This window comes from Coregonus lavaretus (genome assembly GCF_964263955.1).
Source record: "Coregonus lavaretus genome assembly, chromosome: 1".
NCBI lineage: Eukaryota > Metazoa > Chordata > Actinopteri > Salmoniformes > Salmonidae > Coregonus > Coregonus lavaretus.
The window spans coordinates 60,553,246-60,578,435 of record NC_139988.1 but is presented as its reverse complement, the minus strand read 5'-3'; the positions used below and the strand labels follow the sequence as shown (position 1 = coordinate 60,578,435).

At 44.5% G+C, this 25,190-nt stretch overlaps 1 protein-coding gene across 1 annotated transcript in view; it reads left to right on the top strand.

Moving 5' to 3' along the window:
* ptk7b (protein tyrosine kinase 7b) overlaps positions 1–25,190 on the top strand; it is a 246,799-nt gene that overhangs the window by 203,974 nt on the left and 17,635 nt on the right. Inside the window, exons 12-16 of the mRNA XM_084171249.1 lie at positions 16,753–16,897; positions 17,604–17,731; positions 19,595–19,795; positions 22,523–22,681; positions 23,053–23,285. Coding sequence (XP_084027375.1) covers positions 16,753–16,897; positions 17,604–17,731; positions 19,595–19,795; positions 22,523–22,681; positions 23,053–23,285 — 866 coding nt within the window. The remainder of the gene's footprint in view (positions 1–16,752; positions 16,898–17,603; positions 17,732–19,594; positions 19,796–22,522; positions 22,682–23,052; positions 23,286–25,190) is intronic.

The window sequence follows — 25,190 nt, the reverse complement described above, 5'->3', positions numbered from 1 at the left end:
AACTTCACACAGCCATTGAAGAGGAATTGGACAACATTCCACAGACCACAAACAACAGCCTGATCAACTCTATACGAAGGAGATGTGTCACGCTGCATGAGGCAAATGGTGGTCACACCAGATACTCACTGGTTTTCTGATCCTAGCCCCTACCTTTTTTTGGGGGTACTGTATCTTTGACCATCAGATGCATATCTGCATTCCCAGTCATGTGAAATCCATAGATTAGGGCATAATGAATTTCTTTCAATTGACTGATTTCCTTATATGAACTGTAATTCAGTAAAATCTTTGAAATTGTTGCATGTTGCGTTTATATTTTTGTTCAATGTGTATATATATATATTTTTTTTCATTTCCCATGCACCTTGCAATGAAAAATAGATTGAAGTCAAGGACGTTTGTCTATTAGTGTGCGATTTTTTTTGACTTGTTTTAGGTTCCCTTTCAGTCGGTCAACTTTGGTACAACATACTATGGGGAGTCGCACTCTCGCGACTTTGGTTGAAGGATATACAGTCACGCCTGACAAGGCCAATGAAATCGCTGGAAGTCCCATCTTCCACAGGTGATAAGTGTGAGGCTCGGATTCATTCCTTAAATTATTCCGCTCTTCACCTCGGTGCTACTAAAACTAACTATTTGCAAACGAGACTGTCTTACGTTGCGCCAACTAAACTGTCCCATAGTGGTAGAGCGTGCTCACCCCCTGGATGTTGTGTGCTGAAGTTTGTACTTGTTCTCATACGTTTCTAATCACAAACAATTAGTTATTCTTCAATTTGCTGGTGCAATGAGTAAGATGGCTAAGAAAACGACAGAGACAAAGATGGCTAAGCCGGGTTCGGGGTCGAGATCATGCCCGCAGTCATGCGGTTATAGCATTTTTCGGAAAGATATTCACAATCAATGTGTAGTTTGTCTTGGGTTACAGCACGAGTGCGCATTGCCACGTACTGCGTACAAACTCCCTGGAAAGACATAGCATTCTTGAGGAAAATTGCAATTACCGATGGCGACTTTCCTTTCCCGGATACGGTACCTCGGCTGGGCCGAGGTGCAGGAAGCGGTGGTCGGAGCAAATGTCTTGTCTGCCTGGGCAAAGGGTATGTGGTGTCTTGTCTGCCTGTGCTCTCTGTCGCCGGTTACGGAAGGCTACTCAAAGAGAGAAGGCGGCCAGGTTCGGTGGTTAGCCCCACCGCCTGTGTCTGCCTCGGTCAAGCACCGCTTGCCTCACTTCCCAGACTTGTTGATGAAGGGTCCGGTCCCAACTCAGTGATCCAGTCCTACGTGGACTTTTGAGACCATAGCATGCTATTACGAGCTATTCCTCCCTCCCCACGGTGGAGTTTCTGGGGTAGCTCTCTTGTTCAGTATACGTAACAATAAGTCACTTGGTTATTCTAAACGGACCATCCTGCAGTCAAAGAAGCTAGCTAGCCTAGCTTAGACCAAAAAGCCTCCTGGCTAAAGTTGGCTAGCATGCTTAACTTCCGGCGGGTGAAACTTACTAGCTTTCCCTGGCAACCCCATTCCTATTTTTCAATTCCTGGAGTTGGAGGCAGTGGAGGAAGCGGGGTTTGCGGGCACCTCCGATGAGGAAGCAGCCCTCGAGCGCCTTGGCACGGGTCTGAGTGACTAGTGTTCAAAAACATTACAGTGACAACAGTGCCCCCACGTTTGGTTACGTCCAAACAGGGTACAACGTCAGCCATTGCCAGAGCCCCCTGTGCTTCATGCAGGCTATACAGTCTCACGGAAGCACAACGTATGTTGGAAGCTTGTCCATGTTTAATGCTGCCCCCTCTGTTACCCCGCGTTCCACAGTGTTCACAGGGTTCAAGGGGTATATCAATCTCCCCAGGGTGAGAGTAATAAGTAGGGTGTCTGTCCAGAAGGGGGCGCCCCTCTCCATAGGTGGCTCATTACTGGGATTCATTGCTGATTCCTGCCTGTAGCTCACTAGTCCCTATGAGGTGTCTAGTGATACAGGTTATGGGCTTTTTAGGTGATTAGTTGTTGGTAGCGGAGTCGAGGGAACGAGCAGGTTGGATACGACCACACTATTATCCCACACACTCTCTGTGGTTCATATGAGCCCCGAAATGAGCTGTCTGTCTCCATCTCAACGCTTTTTATTCTGGGAATTAGATTAAATTACAAATCGCCCCTGTCTGGGGTCTGTTTTTCAGAGCTGCCTTTCCCATTCCCAGCTAGGTTACAAGGTGCTTTGTCGCCAGTACCTACGACTGGTCGGTAGGGTAACCTCCATGATAACGTTTTTTCCCCCCCCGGGTCTATTTTTAATGCGTGCGGTCCAGTGCTGGGTGCCAGCCAGTTACCGGAACGCATCTTATCGCCTAAACCAAGTGAGGCTCGTTGTAACAACAGTACCCCCAAATAGCACAGCCAATCGGGGTACGTCACTGATCACCGGAGCCCGTGTACCCAGAGTGGGCTTTAGGCAAACCTTGGCACATAAACACAGTTCCACAGTGTTCACGGGTGTCAAAAGTGTTGTCTTCCACATGTGAGTTTGATAAAAAGTGTCCCTTCTCCACATTCAGACACACAATTGTCAAGAGTGGTGGAAATGGAAGAAGAATCTCTCCCAGTCCACAAGGTGTGGTCCCGCCCCTTCAGACACTTCACAGGAGTCTCACTGTCTGCTCTGACCAATGGCACGCATGCGCAGTGTCGCCGTGGATCATTCGAACAGTGACCTCAGGGTACAGGCTACAATTTGTTGTGCGTCCCCCGCGCTTCTGAAGCGTCATCACGTCAACTGTTCTTGAGGCCTCAGTGCCTGTTTTGAGGGAGGAAATAACCTCCCGTCTCCAGAAGCAGGCAATCCGAATGGATTGTATGTCGAAGATCCGGAACGGCTGGTACATACAGTATTTCCTGGTTATGGAAAGGGACGAGACTTTGCATCCCATTCTAAACCTACGTACCCTCAGCAAGCACCTCAGTCTACAAACTCAATCTACAAACGAGCAGCCGGCTATTACAACCTATTGGCTGGTGGTGGCGGAGTCGAGGGGGAAAGCAGTGTTGCACACATCCATGCTACTGTCCTGTATTCAGTCCCTAGGCTTCATAAGAAACCAGAAAAGAGCTGTCTGACTCCATCTCAGCGCATTCCATTTCTGGGTCTCGAGTTAGACTCACTCGCATATCACGCTTTTCTATCCCCATGCTCCAGCTCTGCTTAGCCAAATTTCGGCAGGATCACACGTCCATTGGGGATGATGGCTTCAGTGATGGATGTCGTTCCCGTGGGGCTATTGTTGATGTGACCCTTCCAGCACTGAGTGCTATCTACTCTCCTGGATGCATCTCTCAGCCTAAGCCAGTCGCTTCGGGTGTCCCTGTCAGGTCTATAGGCCATGGCCCATTGATAGGACCCTCTGCTATTGTCAGGAGGCTCTCATGGGCTGAGTTGTATCCTGCAAGGGTGGGGTGCGCTGTATGAAGGCAACTCAATTGGGGGGTATGGACACTGGTGCGGAGCGCACTGCATATCAATTACCCGGAGCTCCTAGCGGTGTATCTAGCGCTCAGGCGCTTCCCCCTGCTTTTGTCAGGCCGGTTTGTGCTGGTCAGAACCAACAATATGTCAATGGTGGCAAGCATCAACATATGGGGAGAGACTGTCTCTCCCTCCTAACCTTGGCTCGCTCCCTATTGCTGGGGAGCAGTGAGCACATGCTCTCGCTTCGGGCGACGCATGCCTCCAGTTGCCTCAACTCGGGTGCAGATCTTTTACCCAGGTGGGGCCCTTTCTCTCAGGCTACACCCCTGGGTGGTCTCCCTGATATAGGAAATGTTCGGCAGGGCCGACGTAGATCTTTATGCATTGTGAAAAAACGTGCAGTGTCATCTATTTATCTCGATGAGGGACCAGAGTGCCCTGTTGGGAATGGGCATTCTTGCGCACCAGTGGCCTCGGACCCTCCTTTGCGCATTTCCGCCAGTGGTTCTGATTCAGACCACGTTGGAGAGGGTGCACCGGGAGGGTTTATCATTGATTCTTGTGGCTCTCCATTTCCCAGGCAGCCTTGGTTCGCGAAGATCGTTTGTCTTTTAGGCGGGGACCCATGGAAACTCCCATTGCACAGGGACCTGGTGTCCCAGATGCACAGGCAGGTTTGGCACGCGAGGCCGGAGATTTGCTTCCAATGGGCCTGGCCCCTGAGAGGGCCAATCTGATGGCTAGAGGTTTACCTCCGAATGTTAATGCACCATTCAGTCCGCAAGGGAACCCTCCATGAGAGGGCTGTATGTGTATAAGTGGCAAGTGTTTGAGCTTTGGTGCCAAGATAAAGGGCTGGTTCCTTTTCAGTGCTCTGTGAGGGACATCCTTATGTTCCTACAGGAGCTTTTCAAGCATTCTCCTCTTTAAAAGTGTACATGGCTGCTATCTCAGCGTGTAATGTGGGAATTGACGGAGCCTCACCGGGGGCTCACCCTCTGGTGGTGCGGTTCCTGAATGGTGTACGGCATCTCCGATTGGTCTCTCAACCTATTGCGCACGCATGGGAGTTGACGCTGGTTTTGGAGGAACTGTGTGCTTCCCCCTTTGAGCCTCTGGAGTTGGTGGATCTGAAGACCCTCTCCTACAAAACCTCCCTGCTCATGGCTTTGGCCTTGGCTAAATGTGCTGGGGACCTCTAAGGTGACATTGCGTCCAAATGCGGCCTTCGCCCCGAAAGTCATGGCTATGTCCTACAGGTCCTTAGTTTTTGAGCTATTTCCCTTTTTGTCTCCTCCGTTTGCTTCTGAAGAGCAATAGATGTTACATGCCCTGTGTCCGGTGCAAGCTTTACGCACAAACATTGAACGGACCCAGGATATCTTGTTATGTGACCAGTTTTTTTTGTCTGTTTTGCTAATCCAGCTCGTGGCAGGGTGCTCTCTAAACAGTGCCTCTCCCACTGGATTGTGGAGGCCATCTCCCTTCCATATAACAGCAAGGGACAAAGGTTACCTAGCAGTGTATGCGCCCACTCCACCAGGGGTCTGGCAGCACCTTGAGCATTGTTTAAAGCAGTGGTGCGAGGGTCGGCAAGGGGGGCAAACCCTGCCCCCCCCCAAAAAAAGATACAAAGTTTAAAAAAAAAAATAATCTAGGAACTCAGTCCAGCTTTAAACTTACTCTTGAAAGTTGTAATAGTAAAATGCACAATGTGGAATTTCGAAATTGGGTAGTGCATCATCAGTTCCTCTTGTCATGTTAGTCATTGCATACCTTAAAGAGCTATTTCTAATTTGTCAGAAATGTCCAGATCAACTAGGCCATGTCAACTAACGTTTTCTTATTTAGGGTTATTAGCCCATAGATATTGTTGTAATTTTTTTGTCACTCAAATATCACATGAATACACAATAGACATGGCAAAATGTATAGAATTGCAAGAAAACTAGCCTTGAAACTGCAACAATTTCTTTGCACCCCATGACAAAATCTGTAGAATAGCTGGAAATAAGCTTTAAACCTGCAAAAGTCTCTCCACCAACGAGGGGTGTGAATAGTTTGTGTCATGAACAGTGCTTGTGCCCATAGAAATAGACGTGGCGCTTTTGGGGGGCGGGGGCGGGATGTTCCCCAATGCTGGAAGGGGGGCCCCTGAGTAAAAAAGTTTGGGAACCACTGTTTTAAAGGGTTGACTATAGGAGTGCTGCAGCGAGACTTCTGTGAGGTTTTATCGCTTGGATGTCACTGCTCTCAGTGTAGCCCACAGCGTGCTTATGGCTGGGACAGGGGAAAGTCACTAGGCAGCGCGCAGTGTGTGCAATATCCAGACTGCCGCATCTGGCGTGATCAGGTCTGGGTGGTCTGCCATGGGCCGTTTAATTTAGTATCCGTTGGTGTCGGCTTGGTGCATGATTATATTTCTCAATAGTATGTTGTAGGGAACATAATGTTATTACTATAACTACTGTTCCCTAAAGGAGGGAAACCCCACAGGTTGGCACAGTCCGTCACTCTAAGACAGGCATCGGCAACATAAGGCACGCAAGGGCATTTGCCTTTTTTGATAAAATTTTGAAAATAAGTGAAATTGCATTTGTTTAGAAATTGCATTAGTTTTTTCCATAAATGGCTACTGCTTTGGACCTGAAACCTTTTGTGAGAGTATTCCTTAGGCCTACAGTATGTGTGAAGATAATGTGTCTTGGGTATAATTTAAAATGTTGAGTCAAGAAAAAGGGGAGTGTGCCTAAAGCGTAAATCATAGTCCACAGACGCTAAGACGTGATAGTCCGGCGTCCCATTGTGACATAGCTACATGGCTCTGAGACCATAATCCGCGGGAAACGCACAGCCCGAATGCGCACCTCCCCACAATTCCCAACCAACGTGAATGTGATGACGGTTGGAAAAATGGTTTGAGCTGCACTGAGCCCACATGGAAAATACTACAGTTTACTATAGAATAGTCTAGTACTTACTATAGGATTCTGTAGTAAACTGTAGTATACTGTAGAATACTGTACTCCACAATGCAGCTACTTTGCTGTTATGCTGGCTGCAGAGGTCGTGACTAGGGTTAGCCGTAGCTTGTTGGCTAGCTAGCAAGCAAGAGATAAGAATGTTGCCAGCAACCATGGCAACGGAACATGTAGAACAAACAACTGGGTCGCGTCTATAAATATAGAACTAATCGAACGAACGACTGGGTCGAGTCTCTAGCAACCAAACAATGAGAGTATTAATTTGCTTATAAAAATGAAAATATCAACGATGTTTTTGTATTTCTACTAATATATTTGTGGTTTAGTATTGTTTTATTTGGCAAATGTGGTATAAATGGGATAAATGCCTCCGTTCTGTACATTACCTTGGAAAAATGGACTCCACAAAGGGACTCGCACCCGCTGCGTCGTCCATTATTTCCAAGGTACAGAACGTCGTCATACTACATACTGTTATATCACTCGATCGTGTAGCGCTTACTATAGAATGTTGTAGTATATTGTAGAATACTACACTACGCACTGTAGTATCCCTCAATCATGTAGTGCTTACTTTAGAGTTTTGTAGTATGCTGGAGAATACTATACTACACACTGTAGTATCGCTCGATCATGCAGTGCTTACTTTAGCATTTTATTGAAGGGCCACATACTATGTGCGTGACAAAACGTGAAGCCTTTATTCATTTTCACATTGACACGGAACTACTAGTGTACTGTAGGTGTACATATGCTTGCAGAACAATTCTACCCTTGTACCATCTTTACCCTTGTTTTTTGTGAACACATTTTTCACAAAATCTTCACAAAATGTATAGAATTTATAACATCACAGACACAGTCAAACACACACAGATCCTGCATCTCTACCCTTGTAAAGTACAATCAAACTTACAGTTACATATGCAAACTTAAAAATATATATATATTATATGACTGGAGACGTGCAAAATGTAACAGCAACTATTCTAAAATTTCAGTGAAACATATGGTAAGAGCATCCGTTTAATTTTGAATGGTCTGTTTTTGAAAGCATATTAAGGAACAATTCTCATCTCCATTGTGAGCCATATTTACAGTTATTACCTGTATCCAAGTGCATTGCTGGATAATTCTCACTGCATAACCATCGCCATGAAAAAGCATAATCCTTGCCTACCCCAGTCACGGTTATTCAAGTCTTAATGTGAACAATGGGTCTGTTCACCTCTCTTGGCAAGGGCATCAAAGTCTGCTGTCATCTTTGATGTAGAGATTCTCAGAACAGCTGACAAGTGGACATTTGTTAAATTTGACCTGTGACGAGATTTGTTGTAATTCATGACTGAGAATGTTTGTTCACACACATATGTGGACCCAAATAAAACAAGCATACTTTGGGCGTGCTTTTTAATGTTTGGAAACTTTGTTTCATTCAGTGAGCCATAGAACTGGTCTATTGTTTCTGTTTTGTACTTCTCCTTCAAAGTACTGTCACATTGGATGTCGATGAGCTCCAATTGTGTGTCTGGTGGTGCTTTCTCACTGTCAAAAGACAGGGGGCATGATACAAACTCCAGCTCAGTCTCAATCTTGGTGAAGTCTGAGAAGCAGCGGGAAAACTCAGCATGCTGGTCGATCAAAGTGCTACTGTATGTCTCAGTGTGGCACAGCGATGTGGGCGTGTTCAGTGTGGCCAGTGTCGGAAAATGAGCGAGAGACCAGCTGCTCATTTGTCTGGAGAACAACATAAGTTTGGCCTTGAATGCTTTCATGTTGGAATATAGTTCATACACAAAAACACAATTTCCCTGCAGTTTCACATTTAGATCGTTCAGATGCCCCATTATGTCCACACCGAAAGCAAAGTCGCCCAGCCAGTCTGTGTCCTTCAACTCAGAGAAGTCATCAGCTTTACCAACCGTTTCAAGGAACATACCTATCTCCCCTCTCAGTTCCCACACACAGCAAAATAATTTTCCCAGGCTTAGCCAGCGCACATTTGAATGGTACAACAAGTCCTGGTGCTCTGCCTCTGTGTCATTGAGCAGCTGAATGAACTGACGATGGTTAAGCCCCCTTGCCCGTATAAAGTTGACAAGTTTTACAACCACTTTGACAACATTTTCCAGCTATAACACACTTTTACACAGGGCTTCCTGATGAATAATACAGTGAAGAAATATCAATTCCTCCAAGTTAGGGCTTTCTTCTTTTACTTTGTCTTGTAATCTTTTTAGTAGGCCAATGTTTTTACTGGTTAGATTTGGTGATCCATCTGTTGTGACGTTTGTCAGTTTGCTCCACGATATATTAATTTTTTCCAAGCAGGCAGACACCCTGTCATATAAGTCAGAGCCCCTGGTTGTTCCCATCATTGAGTCCATTGGAAGAAGTTCCTCTTTTATTTCAAAGTTCTCATTTATTCCTCTGACAAAAGTTAAAAGTTGAGCGGTGTCTCTGATGTCAGTACTCTCATCCTGTGCTATAGAAAAAAGATTGAAGCCATCTGCTTTTTTCTTCAACTCAGAGATTAGCTCCTCAACTATCACTTCCATGCGCCTGGTGATGGTTCTGTGTGATAAGCTAATTTTCTCGATTTGGCTTTTACTCTCAGGACAAAGTATACCAGCAGTCTCCACCATACACTCTTTCACAAACTCCTCTTCAGCAAAAGGCTTGCTATGCTTTGTGATTTTATGTGCCACTACGTAGCTTGCCTTAGTTACGGAGTAGAGCACCGTTTAGTAAACTTATTTTGTTGGGCTTTTAAGTCTGTGGTAAGTTTTGAGGCCTTCCTTGCCTTTTCCTGAGAGGACAGATTGCTAGCGTAGTTGGCATGCTTGCTTGAAAAATTACGATTGAGATTATATTCCTTAAAAACGGCATATCAGACCACCTTATGTCCAATATTAGTAAAAAAAGTATTTTGCTGGCCATTCTTCTTTAAACACACGACATTCAGAGTCCACTTTTCTCATTTTCGCAGCACTCATTTTTCACGTCAAAAGTCGTCAAGCAATGAAGTGGCTATGATGACTGAGCGCATTCTGAATCTGACTGTAGGCCCAAATACAGAGCGCGCTGCCAGGCTACAGCGCCATCTATCGGAGGTTGTTTGTATATCATGGAATGAGTAATTTTAGGGCAAAAATTGTAACTGAAATATAATCATATTTAATACATTTAAAAAAAAATATTGCGGGCCGGATTGAAGTGCCTTATTGCAAACAGGATGCATGTTTTGGAATATTTGTATTCCTTCTTTTCACTCTGTCATTTATGTTAGAATTGTGGAGTAACTACAATGTTGTTGATCCATCCTCAGTTATTTCCTATCACAGCCATTAAACACTTGGTTTTAAAATTACCATTGGCCTCATGGTGAAATCCCAGAGTGGTTTCCTTGCTCTCCAGCAACTGAGTTAGGAAGGGCGCCTGTATCTTTTTAGTGACTGGGTGTATTGATACACCATCCAATGTGTAATTACTAACTGCACCATGCTCAAAGGGATATTCAATGTCTGTTTTTTGTTTTACCCATCTACCAATAGGTGCCCTTCTTTGCGAACCATTGGTCTTTGTGGTTGAATCTGTGTTTGAAATTCACTGCTCGACTGAGGGACCTTACAGATCATTGTATGTGTGAGGTACAGAGATGGGGTAGTCATTTAAAAATCATGTTAAACACTATTATTGCACACAGAGTGAATCCATGCAACTTATTATGTGACTTGTTAAGCACATCTTTACTCCTGAACGTATTTAGGCTTGCCATAGCAAAAGGGTTGAATACATATTGACTCAAGACATTTCAGCTTTTCAGTTTTAATTAATTTGTAAACATTTCTAAAAACAGAATTCCACTTTGACATAATGGGGTATTGTGTAGATTTTAAATTCAGGCTGTAACACAACAAAATGTGGAAAAAGTCAGGGTGTGAATATTTTCTGAAGCAATTTTGTAGTATACTGTACAATACTATACTACACACTGTAGTATCCCTCGATTGTGTAGTGCTTAATACAGAATGTTGTAGTATCAGTGTTTCCCACCGCTGCTAAATTGTTGCCACCACTCCAAAATGAATTTAAAAATGCCCCTGTGCAATGCCCCCATGCACAAAACGAGGTCCATACAGAAAAGGTTTGTTGAGATCGGTGTGTAAGAACTTGACTGGCCTGCACAGAGCCCTGACCTCAACACCATTGAACACCTTTGGGATGAATTGGAACGCCGACTGCGAGCCAGCCCTAATCACCCAACATCAGTGCCCTACCTCACTAATGCTCTTGTGGCTGAATGGAAGCAAGTCCCTGCAGCAATGTTCCAACATCTAGTGGAAAGCCTTCCCAGAAGAGTGGAGGCTGTTATAGCAGCAAAGGGGGAACCAACACCATATTAATGCCCATGATTTTGGAACGAGATGTTCGACGAGCAGTATTCAGACCCTTTGACCTTTTCCACATTTTGTTACGTTACAACCTTATTCTAAAATGGATTAAATTGTTTTTTTCCCTCATCAATCTACACATAATACCCCATCATGAGAAAGCAAAAATAGGTTTTTAGAAATGTTTGCTAATTTATTTATTTTTAAACACAGAAATATATACATTTACATAAGTATTCAGACCCTTTACTCAGTACTTTGTTGAAGCACCTTTGGCAGTGATTACAGCCTCGAGTCTTCTTGGGTAGGACGCTACAAGCTTGGCACACCTGTATTTGGGGAGTTTCTCCCATTCTTCTCTGCAGATCGTCTCAAGCTCTGTCAGGTTGGACGGGGAGTGTCGCTGCAAAGCTATTTTCAGGTCTCTCCAGAGATGTACGATCGGGTTCAAGTCCAGGCTCTGGCTGGGCCACTCAAGGACATTCAGAGACTTGTCCCGAAGCCACTCCTGCGTTGTCTTGGCTGTGTGCTTAGGGTCGTTGTCCTGTTGGAAGGTGAACCTTCGCCTCAGTCTGAGGTCCTGAGCACTCTGGAGCAGATTTTCATCAAGGATCGCTCTGTACTTTGCTCCGTTCATCTTTCCCTCGATCCTGACTAGTCTCCCAGTCAAGGGGAAAAAGTCAAGGGGTCTGAATACTTTCTGAATGCACTGTATACACTGAGTGTTCAAAACGTTATGAACACCTGCTCGTTCCATGACAGACTGACCAGGTGAATCCTGGTGAAAGCTATGATATCTTATTGATGTCACTTAAATCCACTTCAATCAGTGTAGATGAAGCGGAGGAGACGGGTTAAAGAAGGATTTTTAAGCCTTGAGACTATTGAGACGTGTGTATGTGTGCAATTCAGTAAGTGAATGGGCAAGACAAAATATTTAAGTGCCTTTGAACGGGGTATGGTAGTAGGTGCCAGGCGCACCAGTTTATGTCAAGAACTGCAATGTTGCTGGGTTTTTCATGCTCAACAGTTTCCCGTGTGTATCAAGAATGGTGCACCACCCAAAGCAAATCCAGCCAACTTGACACAACTGTGGGAAGCATTGTTGTCAACATGGGGCAGCATACCTGTGGAACGCTTTCGACACCTTGCCCCAACCAATTGAGTCTGTTATGAAGGCAAAAGGGGGTGTTCCTAATGTTTTGTACACTCAGGGAATAATTTTCTGGATGATAAAATATTTTCAGTGTAAATTTAAATGACTAAAACCAGATATACAGTGGCTTGCGAAAGTATTCACCCCCCTTGGCATGTTTCCTATTTTATTGCCTTACAACCTGGAATTAAAATGGATTTTGGGGGGGGGTTGTATCATTTGATTTACACAACATGCCTACCACTTTTTGAAGATACAAAATATTTTTTCTTGTGAGAAAAACAAATAAAACTTGAGCGTGCATAACTATTCACCCCCCAAAAGACAATACTTTGTAGAGCCACCTTTTGCAGCAATTACAGCTGTAAGTCGCTCTGGATAAGAGCGTCAGCTAAATGACTAAAATGTCAATGTAAATGTATGTCTCTATAAGCTTGGCACATCTAGCCACTGGGATTTTTGCCCATTCTTCAAGGCAAAACTGCTCCAGCTCCTTCAAGTTGGATGGGTTCCGCTGGTGTACAGCAATCTTTAAGTCATACCACAGATTCTCAATTGGATTGAGGTCTGGGCTTTGACTAGGCCATTCCAAGACATTTAAATGTTTCCCCTTAAACCACTCGAGTGTTGCTTTAGCAGTATGCTTAGGGTCATTGTCCTGCTGGAAGGTGAACCTCCGTCCCAGTATCCAATCTCTGGAAGACTGAAACAGGTTTCCCTCAAGGATTTCCCTGTATTTAGCACCATCTGTCATTCCTTCAATTCTGACAAGTTTCCCAGTGAAAGGTGATGAGAGGTGTTGGGTTTGCGCCAGACATAGTGTTTTCCTTGATGGCCAAAAAGCTCAATTTTAGTGTTCATCTGACCAGAGTACATTTACATTTACATGTTTAGTCATTTAGCAGACGCTCTTATCCAGAGCGACTTACAGTTAGTGAATAATTTTTTTTATTTTTATACTGGCCCCCCGTGGGAATCGAACCCACAACCCTTCTTCCATATGTTTGGGGAGTCTCCCACATGCCTTTTGGTGAACACCAAACGTGTTTGCTTATTTCTTTCTTTAAGCAATGGCTTTTTTTCTGGCCACTCTTCCGTAAAGCCCAGCTCTGTGGAGTGTATGGCTTAAAGTGGTCATATGGACAGATACTCCAATCTCCGCTGTGGAGCTTTGCAGCTCCTTCAGGGTTATCTTTGGTCTCTTTGATTAATGCCTTCCTTGCCTGGTCCGTGAGTTTTGGTGGGCGGCCGTCTCTTGGCAGGTTTGTTGTGGTGCCATATTCTTTCCATTTCTTTTATAATGGATTTAATGGTGCTCCGTGGGATGTTAAAAGTTTCTGATATTTTTTTATTACCCAACCCTGATATGTACTTCTCCACAACTTTGTCCCTGACCTGTTTGGAGAGCTCCTTGGTCTTCATGGTGCCGCTTGCTTAGTGGTGCCCTTTGCTTAGTGGTGTTGCAGACTCTGGGGCATTTCAGAACAGGTTTATATATACTGAGATCAAGTGACAGATCATTTGACACTTAGATTGCACACAGGTGGACTTTATTTAACTAATTATGTGACTTCTGAAGGTAATTGATTGCACCAGATCTTATTTAGGGGCTTCATAGCAAAGGGGGTGAATACATATGCACACACCACTTTTCTGTTTTTTTTTGTTTTTTTGAATTTCTTTAAACAAGTTATTTTTTTCATTTCACTTCACCAATTTGGACTATTTTGTGTATGTCCATTACATGAAATCCAAATAAAAATCCATTTAAATTACAGGTTGTAATGGAACAAAATAGGAAAAACGCCAAGTGGGATGAATACTTTTGCAGGGCACTGTAAAGTATGTAGAAAATATAATGGAGCTATATACAGTATATTTTTTTATAAGATCATCTTTGAGGACTAACAATCACCAAAATAGAAACTAGACAGTCAGGGAGAATCTTAAATTCCAAAAATGTCATGTCAAAAATGATTTTGTTATGTTTGAGTCCCTCAGATAACATAAGAACACGGCATAAGCCATGTCAAAATGTGTAGAATTGCAGGAAATTAGCTTTAAAACAGCTTTCTCTACGGCCAAGTGAAGGGTCTTTTTGGTCAGAGGCCGCACCATTGGCCACGCCTGCTAACCACCCCCCCCATATCCCTCGATCATGTGTAGTACTTACTAAAGAATGTTGTAGGATACTGTTAGAATGCTATATTAAATACTACAGTATTATCTGCAAAAAACACTGTAGTAAATACTACAATCATGTCCGCAAAAGCACTACAGTAAATACTACAGCATCTACAGTAATGTCCGCACAAACACTACAGTAAATACTACAGTATTCACTGTAGTGTTTTTGCGGACTAAAGTATTGAATCTATGAATACTTTCTGAAGGCAATGTATATGGAAAAATATACATTTAAAAATGTCTACCAATCGATTGGTTGAAAGAACAGCCAAGTCTCGGTCAAGCAAGATTTGTTTTAGTTGGGACAGCCCTAGTTTGTATTCTCCTTAGCATCCTCATCATAATGGCAATCCATTGGGAGTACTGTATGCACTGTTTTATAATCAGCTTTCCAATGACCACTGGTCTATGTGGTTGTGTAGTCTATTTCATTAATTCATGAATTAGAAGAAAATTTCGCTGCAGTGTAATAAACTCCTGTCACGATCGTCGTAGGGAGTAGACCAATGCGCAGCGTGATATGCGAACATACTTTATTATATTTACCACACGAAACAAAAACAACAAAACGAAACGAGAAGTCCTCGGTTACAGACACAAACCATACACGGAACAAGATCCCACAATACACTGTGGAAAACAGGCTGCCTAAGTATGGTTCCCAATCAGAGACAACAAGCAACAGCAGATACTCGTTGCCTCTGATTGAGAACCATCCCGGCCAACACAGAAACACATGAGCTAGATAATTAACATAGAACACAAACACATAGAACTACACACCCTGGCTCAACATATAAGAGTCCCAGAGCCAGGGCGTGAGAGTACCCCCCCCCCCCCAAACAAACACCGAACAGGGGAGGGCCGGGTGGGCATTCCTCCTCGGAGGCGGTTCCGGCTCTGGGCTTGACCACCACCCTCCAACAATCCCCCCGTAGCGCCCCTGGTCCGGTCTGGCCCCGCTGGCTGGAGCTGGACTGGACATCGGTGGAGCGGATTGCTTAGGCTCCGATGTGGAGCAGCTGACCGGTACCTGACCAGGCACCGGTGACCCAGGCACGGACTGTGCCGGGCTGACGAAGCGCACCACAGGCTTGGTGCGGGGAGCAGGAACGGGCCGGACCAGGCTGACGACGCGCACCCCTGGCTTGGTGCGGGGAGCAGAAACGGGTTCCGGACCGGGCTGACGATGCGCACCACAGGCTTGGTGCGGGGAGCAGGAACGGGCCGGACCAGGCTGACGACGCGCACCCCTGGCTTGGTGCGGGGAGCAGGAACGGGCCGGACCGGGCTGACGATGCGCACCACAGGCTTGGTGCGGGGAGCAGGAATGGGCCGGGCCGGGCTGGCGACGCGCACCATTGGCTTGGTGCGGGGAGCAGGAACAGGCCGGGCCGGGCTGGCGACGCGCACCATTGGCTTGGTGCGGGGAGCAGGAACAGGCCGGGCCGGGCTGGCGACGCGCACCGTAGGCTTGGTGCGAGGGGCAGGAACAGGCCGGGCCGGGCTGGCGACTCGCACCGTAGGCTTGGTGCGAGGGGCAGGAACAGGCCGGACCAGGCTGGCGACGCGCACCGTAGGCTTGGTGCGAGGGACAGGAACAGGCCAGACCGCACTGGGAACACACACCACTGGCCTTACACGGGGATCAGGAACGGGCCGGACCAGACTGGCAACACACCTCAGTACCTCTCGCCGTGCCTCTACATTTTCCTTCCCTCTACTCGCCAATGGCTCCCGTAACCCGGTGGCCTTCTCTCCTCGTCCACTAACTCGCCCCTTATCTGCCTCCAGCAGCCCCGTCGTCCAGGCCATGTGCGCCCCCCTAAACATTTCTTGGGGGTGCCTCTCGCCTGTCCGACGACGACCCGGTTGGCGCCGCTGCTCCTCTCTCCGGCGCGCCTCCACCGTCTCCTCCCACGGACGGCGATCCATCCCGGCCTGGATTTCCTCCAAAGTCCAGGACCCCTGCCCGTCCAATATCTGCTCCCACGTCCAGGCTGTCTGCTCCTGGGCACGCTGCTTGGTCCTGTGTTGGTGGGATCTTCTGTCACGATCGTCGTAGGGAGTAGACCAATGCGCAGCGTGATATGCGAACACACTTTATTATATTTACCACACGAAACAAAAACAACAAAACGAAACGAGAAGTCCTCGGTTACAGACACAAACCATACACGGAACAAGATCCCACAATACACTGTGGAAAACAGGCTGCCTAAGTATGGTACCCAATCAGAGACAACAAGCAACAGCTGATACTCGTTGCCTCTGATTGAGAACCACCCCAGCCAACACAGAAACACATGAGCTAGATAATTAACATAGAACACAAACACATAGAACTACACACCCTGGCTCAACATATAAGAGTCCCAGAGCCAGGGCGTGAGAACTCCATTAGGTGTTGTAGACACTTGTGGTTGACACACAGAAAAGCCAACCACAATGTCACCACAGTAAGTCTGTAGAATAAGTCAGTTTCCTGAACTGTGTTTGGAGATGTATGGTATACTGTATTAACGGTGGTGTGTGTGTGTGTGTGTGTGTGTGTAGTGTATATCACCTTCAAGCTGGAGCCAGAGTACACCACAGTCTACCAGGGCCACACAGCCATCCTACACTGCCAGGCCACAGCAGACCCTGAGCCCCACATCCAGTGGATGGTTAAGGACAAGGTGCTGGACACCAGCAGGAGAAGGTAAGGCTTTACACACAGTCTTAGAGAGACAATAATAACACACACAACAACATTTTCTCCCTTTGTGGTGCTGGGAATAAAAAGGACTGGATTGCATTGCACCATAAAGTGTATTTGTGTATGTTTTGGAAAATCTATGAAAGGTGTAATCACAAAAACAAGATAGTCTTTAACTTGTTGACTGAAACATCAACAAATAAAGATGCAGAGCTGAAAAGTATATTGCACAACGTGAAAGGACAGACACTGCACACTGAGGCGACTAAGAGTGTCTGCTAAATTACTAGAATGTAATTTACTCTTGGATACTATTTGCGATACAGGTACTGCAGTGAACCGGAGAATAATGTTCCATGATAGCTTTCAGGAATCAATCACTACCGAACAGTGAAGTAGTGACTTGATGTGGAGCATGTGAATAAGTCCAAGCCAATTACCCCAGATATATTTTTTGTATCGGAAGGAGGCAATCAAGGGAACAAGGGATAAAGCCTCCATACTGTGTAACTTTATTTCACGCTCTTTCTTTCTCTCTCCCTCTCTATCACAATTTTTTTCTCTCTCTTTCTATCCCCCCACTCCTTTCTTTCTTTCTTTCTTTCTTTCTTTCTTTCTTTCTTTCTTTCTTTCTTTCTTTCTTTCTTTCTTTCTTTCTTTCTTTCTTTCTTTCTTTCTTTCTTTCTTTCTTTCTTTCTTTCTTTCTCAGGTTCCAGATAATGCCCAATGACTCTCTGGTGATAACTGATGTCACCACGGACGACACAGGCAAGTACACCTGCATTGCCGGAAACAGCTGCAGCATCAGTGACTGCGTGGCACAGCTCTATGTAGTGGGTGAGTCTATCTCTCACGCACACAAACACACACACACACACACACAGTCTTGTACAACTAACCTTGTGGGGACACACAATTCAGTCCCATTCAAAATCCTATTTTCCCTAATCCCTAACCCTAACCCGTCCTCTTACCCTAACCCTAACCTTAACCCTAACCTTAACCTTAACCCGAAAACCTAACCTTAACCCCAACCTTAAACCTAACCCTAGCTCCTAACCCTAAAACTAACCCTAGCTCCTAAACCTAACCCTAAACCTAATTCTAACCCTAACACTAATGCTAACCCTAAACCCCCTAGAAATAGCATTTGACCTTGTGGGGACCAACAAAATGTCCCCAGTTGGTCAAATTGTTGTTCATTTACTATTCTTGTGGGGACTTCTGGTCTCCACAAGTATAGTTAAACACGTCCACACACACACACACACACACATAGACACACACGGCTGAAACGGGATGCCACCAACACCATGTTACTGTGTGTGTGTGTGTGTGTGTGTGTGTGTGTGTGTGTGTGTGTGTGTGTGTGTGTGTGTGTATGTGCGAGCAGTAATCACGAAGACTGGATGAGGACTGTAATTAACCACTCAGCCATCTGAGCATTCTAATAACCTGTGACGCCAGGGGCGTCAGTGTCACGCCCTGACTCTGAGGACTTGTATTTGTTGAGTCAGGGTGTGTATTTTCTGTGTTGGGTTTGCTATGTGGTTTTCTATGTGTTAGATCTAGAATGTGTAGATCTATGTTGGCCGGGGTGGTTCCCAATCAGAGGCAGCTGTAGATCGTTGTCTCTGATTGGGGACCATACTTAGGCAGCCTTTTGGCATTAGTTAGTTGTGGGATCTTGTTCCGTGTAAGGTATGTTGTGTGTATGCTACCTTGGACTTCACGTTTCGTTTGTTGTTTTGTCGTGGTGTTTATTCGTTAAATAAACATGTATGCTTATCATGCTGCGCCTTGGTCCTTCTCGTTCGTCAACGATTGTGACAGTCAGTGAGGTGACATGGACTGGACAGACCCTAGATTTAATCAACCCTCTCTCACACACTGTGACTCCTTCTTGTGCTTGGCTTGTAGCTTAAAATAGGTTGATAAGGGTCTCTTCTTATCCAAATAGGTTGATAAGGGTCTCTTCTTATCCAAATAGGTTGATAAGGGTCTCTTCTTAAGGAGACAATTTAGTTTGCAGAAGTAGTTCATTGTAGGAGACAATTCATTTTCTTCCAGTTTTTAAGGCTCTGGTTATGAATGGATGATGTGTGTGAAATCTTTGGATCTTTTTTTTCTGGGCCAGTTTGCTGAACAGACATTAAAGAAAAGAAACAGTTCTGAACTTTAATAAACAATATGCTGTCTATTCAATATTACTTGGATGGACACAAAACACTATTTTCTCAAGCAGTCGGTACCTGATTAAAACACATTCCAAGCTGAGATCTGTCCAACCATGTCCCATGCCATCTGTTGTGTATACGACGTCTCAATCCTAAATGACTGGAAAAGAGCACTATTTAAAATGATAATGAAGAAATCAGACGTTGCCTATCTTTGTAATTCATTTGGGATTAAGGCATATAGTTGGATCTACTCAACAGATGGCATAAATCATGGACTCATCTTGCCATATGACCAATTTTGAGATTCTGAAAAATCTGACAAACTTAACGAACAAACTGCTCTGTTACAGTAAACCAGGCCGTTATTGTTAAAGGGAATGTATTCTCAATAAACCTACATGTAACATCTGATGAACTATCACTTCAACTTTAACACGTCACTATGTTTAACAAAGAGAATTGCTCTCATCAACCTACCTGAATAAATAACCATATGTCCTCTTTCCTCTGTCTTTTGCAGAGAAACCGGTGCAGACATTGGTGGATCATGAGGAGAAGGCACCCTATAAAATGATCCAGACTATAGGTCTGTCTGTGGGGGCAGCCGTGGCCTACATCATAGTGGTGCTGGGCCTCATGTTCTACTGCAAGAAGAGACGTAACGCCAAGAGACTGCAGAAGGGCCAGCAGGGAGAGGAGCCTGAGATGGAGTGTCTTAACGGTGAGTTGGGGGGATGGGTGTGTGTGTGTGGGGCAGTGGAGGTTGCTGAGGGGAGGACGGCTCATAATAATGTCTGGAACGGAGCAAATAGTATGGCACCAAACACATGGAAACCATATGTTTGATGTATTTGATACCATTCCACCAATTCTGCTCCAGCCATTACCATGAGCCACTCCTCCCCAATTAAGGTGCCAATTAAGTGAGGGGGTTGACGGGGTGGGTGGGTGGGTGTGGGATCGGTGTAGGCGGGTGGGCGTGTATGTGTGCGTGCATTCAAGTTTAATAGTATGGATAGGGAGAGTCAATTGGCAGAGGGTTTCTGAGTAAATGCAATGTTTGCTATCATCTTGTGTAGGCTACGTGTCTGGCAAGTAGTTGTGTCCGTGTAAGTCATAGAATAAACATGTATTTATTAGTCTGAATGCTCATACCTACATCATACTCTGCCCCTATGTTGAACATTTTGTACTCACTCATATCCAGTTGACATGCCACCACCATGTGGCTGCCAAGAGCATTGCAAGGAATGTGCAATAGTCACCATAGTCACATACCTGGGTTTTGAGTGTTACGTGGTCTTATGTAATTTGGTGAGAGTCTTTAAGATTAAATAAGATTAACTGGGGTGCTCTCTTTACAAATTTAAATAATTTGTTTGTGAAGTTAATCCACATATAATGGCTCCACTTGTTCCCTCTCATCTGTACAACCCAACACTAATCTCAGTTTTGGCATTAAAGTGCTCAGCGCTTAAAGTAGGTGTTGTACACTCAAGGAACTTTTCTCTGATTTCAAAATATTATCATTATCATATTTCCAATCATAAAGGCTTGAGTATGTTTAATTTGTATTGGGAAATATCTGCCCACATTACTGTCTGTACTTTTTACTATGCTAAGTTCTTGTGGATTTCAAATTTACATTTACATTTTAGTCATTTAGCAGACGCTCTTATCCAGAGCGACTTACAGTTAGTGAATACATATTTTTTTATACTGGCCCCCCGTGGGAATCGAACCCACAACCCTGGCATTGCAAACGCCATGCTCTATCAACGCTACATCCCTGCCGCCATTCCCTCCCCTACCCTGGACGACGCTGGGCCAATTGTGCGCCGCCCATGAGTCTCCCGGTCGCGGCCGGCTGCGACAGAGCCTGGATTCGAACCAGGATCTCTAGTGGCACAGTTAGCACTGCGATGCAGTGCCTTAGACCACTGCGCCACTCAGGAGTTTACCAGTTTAAAATAAAATAAAAATCAGAAAATGAGAGATGGACAGCACAATCAGAGAATTGGATAACTCAGTAGAAGTAAACAAGGAATGATTTGGTCTTAAAGCTCAGTATGAAGAACTTCCCACCTCAAAGGCTGCAAACAGCTTAACTAGGCTGAAACAGTCCTATGATCAAGGTGAAAAACCTGGTAAATTGCTGGCCTGGCACAGTAAGAAGTAAAATTCAGCCTTTAATGCAATTCATAATTTACAAGGACAATTATCAATGGATCCTGTAGAAATAAACCAAACATTTGCTTCCTACTACAACACACTTTACAACTCTGAATCTCCTGAGAACTGAACTAGTCAGGTCTTGATTTTCCCTCTACTTCAGAAGACACTAAATTGGATCTGGAAAAGGAATTGGATGGTGTTGAAAAATCTGATGCTATTTTCGATATGAAGGGAGGTTAAGCGGAAGGTCCAGATGGGCTCCCAATAGATATTTAAGGACAAACTTCTAGGTCCACTTTTGGATATGTACAGTGCATTATGAAAGTACTCAGACCCCTTGATCCTTTACACAATTTGTTACGTTACAGCCCTCTTCCGAAATGAATTAAATAAAACAATTCCTCATCAATCTACACACAATACCCCATAATGAAAAAGTGAAAAGAAGTTCTTAGACATTTTTGCAAATGTATTAAAAACTACAAAAATATATTGTTTACATAAGTATTATAATAAACACCCTTTGCAATGAGACTGAGATGAATGAAATCAAGGTGATCATGGTTTAGACCAGGGTTCTTCAATTCCGGTCCTGGAGGGTCGAAACACCTCTGTTCTTTATTTCTACTTGGTAGTTAATTGCACTCACCTGGTGTCCAAGGTCTGAATTAGCCCCTGATTAGAAGGAGAGGATGAAAAACAGAGGTGTTTCGTCCCTCCAGGACCGGAATTGAAGAACCCTGGTCCAGACACTCGCAGAGTAGAAAGACATTTTGTAAATGTGATCGTTCAGATGTTGTTTCTGCAACAATTGAACAAAAATCAGTTTTGGCTTTATCATTATGGGGTATTGTGAGTAGATTGATGAGGGAAAAAAACAATTTAATCTATTTTACAATAAGGCTGTAACGTAACAAAATCTAAAAAAAGTCAAGGGGTCTGAATACTCTCCGAATGCACTGTACATAGACAGGTGTGTGCCTTTCCAAATCATGTCCAACAAACTTAATTGGATAGAATCTGCTCTTACCCTGAGAAACAGATTTCCCAATCTTCTCCTCCTTTTCTTCATCTTTAATGTTGACATTACATGACACAGTGTTTCAGGGGATCAGTTTGACCAAGGCGAGGTGCAGAATCGCTTATCTTGATCACATAATGAGTAGTTATTTGGGATGCAAGGTGATTTGTAGATCAGTGATTTTGTGCAGTTTGACAGCAATGTAGTCAATCTCAAACATACAAATTGTGTAATGTGGTTGCTGTCCACCAGGAGGAGCTGTGCAGCAGAACGGCCACACCACAGCTGAGATCCAGGAAGAGGTGGCTCTGACCAGCGTGGGCACCACGGCAGCAGCAGAGAAACGCCATAGCAGTGCCAATGATAAGCTTCACTTCCCCAGGGCAGACCTACACACCATCACTACACTGGGTAAGGTGGTTACACCTGTATGAGGAGTAAGTCGTAATTAAGAGCGTGAAGTACAGCCATACACTGTACAGCAATAGCTGGAGTAAACACTTGGACACATTTTCATTCACTTACTTAATTTCACCTCTATTTACCAAGTTTTTCTTTAGTTTTAAATAGTAGTAGTGTCAGCAGTTAACCCTAACCCTGGAAGAGAATGTTGGCCTATAAGAGTGACCCTCTAATCTCTGACCTTTGACCCTGTGTGTGTTTGTATGTGGGTGCGCGCGCGTGCGTGCCTACCTACCTGTCTTGTGTGTGTGTGTGTGTGTGTGTGTGTGTGTGTGTGTGTGTGTGTGTGTGTGTGTGTGTGTGTGTGTGTGTGTGTGTAGGGAAGGGGGAGTTTGGCGAGGTGCTGCTGGCCAAGGCGAAGGCCATCGAGGAGGGCGAGGAGGAGACGGTGGTGCTGGTGAAGAGCCTGCAGAGCAGAGACGAGAAGCTGCAGTTAGACTTCCGCCGCGAGGCCGACATGTTCTCCAAGCTGAGCCACGACAACGTGGTGCGACTGCTGGGACTGTGTAGGGAGGCTGAGCCCTACTATATGATCCTGGAGTACTATGACCTGGTAAACACACACACACACACGTGCACACAAAGACACACACACACACAGATACACACATGAGTGAGCACACACACGTACACACGAGAATGAGCACACACACACACAGATATTATTTGTTAGATATTACTGCACTGTCGGAGCTAGAAGCACAAGCATTTCACTACACCCGCAATAACATCTGCTAAACACGTGTATGTGACAAATAACATTTGATTTGATTTGATTTGACACAGGGTTGGGGAGTAACGGATTACATGTAATCAGTTAGATGTAATCGATAACACAAAAACTTTAACTGTAAACCGTTATATTACCAGCAAAAATATTGTATTCAGATTACCGATACTTTTGAAAAAGTAGATAATTACTTCTAGGATTACTTTCAAATTTAGAAGGGATGTTTGCAGAAAAAAAAAATGTCCATGAAACAATTGCCTGTTTTCTTAATTACATACACGGTCACAAAAGAAAAGGGTATGGCGCGCCAACGCAGTGCATGTTTTGGATGGCGTTTCAAATAACAATTTGTGTTCAAAGAAGAAGAAAAGGGCAGGAATGTAACAGTTCAATGCAAACTATGTTTACCCACGGTAAAGCAGCTGTCGACATCCAGAGACTCAACTTCGAACCTAAAGAAACACTTAGACCTGGTAAACACACACGGATGACGATTGGCAGGTGTGGTGCGTTAGCTTGCTAAGCTAGCTAGTCTCTAGAGACAGACAGGTTGTCTTCACAATGTTACCAATGTTCCAGCATAGGTCGGAGATTTCAGAGAGTACTAGTAGCTAGTTAGTCAGATTTCTAGGTAGCTAGCCTGTTTAGTTTGCTAATTTGCTTGCCAACTCTCCTACACTATGTGGTATGCTGCTCACTTAAGGTTGTTCTGTCTGTTGCTAGCTACTGTAGTTAGCAAGATATCATAGCAAGTATGCTATTGTGCTAATTTGTTAACAATTTCGCTAATTAAATCTATTTTAGCTCAGATAAATCAGTTGTAGATAGTTGGGTGAGGTTCACTGGGCTACATAGCCTAGCTAGCTAGCTAAATCAAAAGTTTCGAAAAAAACATTTTTGAAAGCTAGTTGCACTCCGTAACCCAACATAAGATGCTCACTGTCAGGGTTGTTGCTAACTTAGTTAGCTAGCTAGCTAGCTAGCTAGCTATAGTTTCAGAGTAACATGCTACCCAAATCAATAAGGCCACACTGCAGTTTTCCTGCTGTTCAATTGTTTTTTCAACCCAAATAAATGCCTGTATTATTCAATCATAACTCAAAGTATAATACTGTATTAGTCCATTGTTGTTGTTTTTTATATTTGAGTATTTCTAGACAAACAATATAAACCACCATAGACTTCCTTGCATCCACAGCTTTGTCCATGTGTGAGTGGTTGTTCCAACCCCAGCCCTGTGTTTATCAGACAGGGGCAGGCTATAGAAAGTGAAACATATGTTTCAAAAGGGTGGCCAAAAGTTGGGTAAAGCTACAATCCTTAATTGAAACAATAACAAGGTGCTCACTCCACTGTTATTTTACTTATAGTATACTGTAGTGTCATAGTTAAGTAATTACATTTAGTTTTTTCAGAGGATGCATAACAATCAATGGAAGACCCTGAGCAGGAAAAGGCAGCCAGATGACATGGAAGAGTGCAGAGATGCACAGTCATCTACAGATGGCCAAAAAGGGACATCTTGTACACCACTGAAACAAGCAAAACAACAACCAGGAGGACCACACACCTCACAAAGCCGGGTTAATCATCTGGTATTTGACCTCATCATAGAGGATGTGCAACCCTTTTCACTAGTAGAAGTGCCTTCATTCTGCAAGCTAGTAGAAGGAATCAGTGGTGGGAGAAAGGTCATGTGTAGAAAGACTTTGATGCAACGAATTGAAA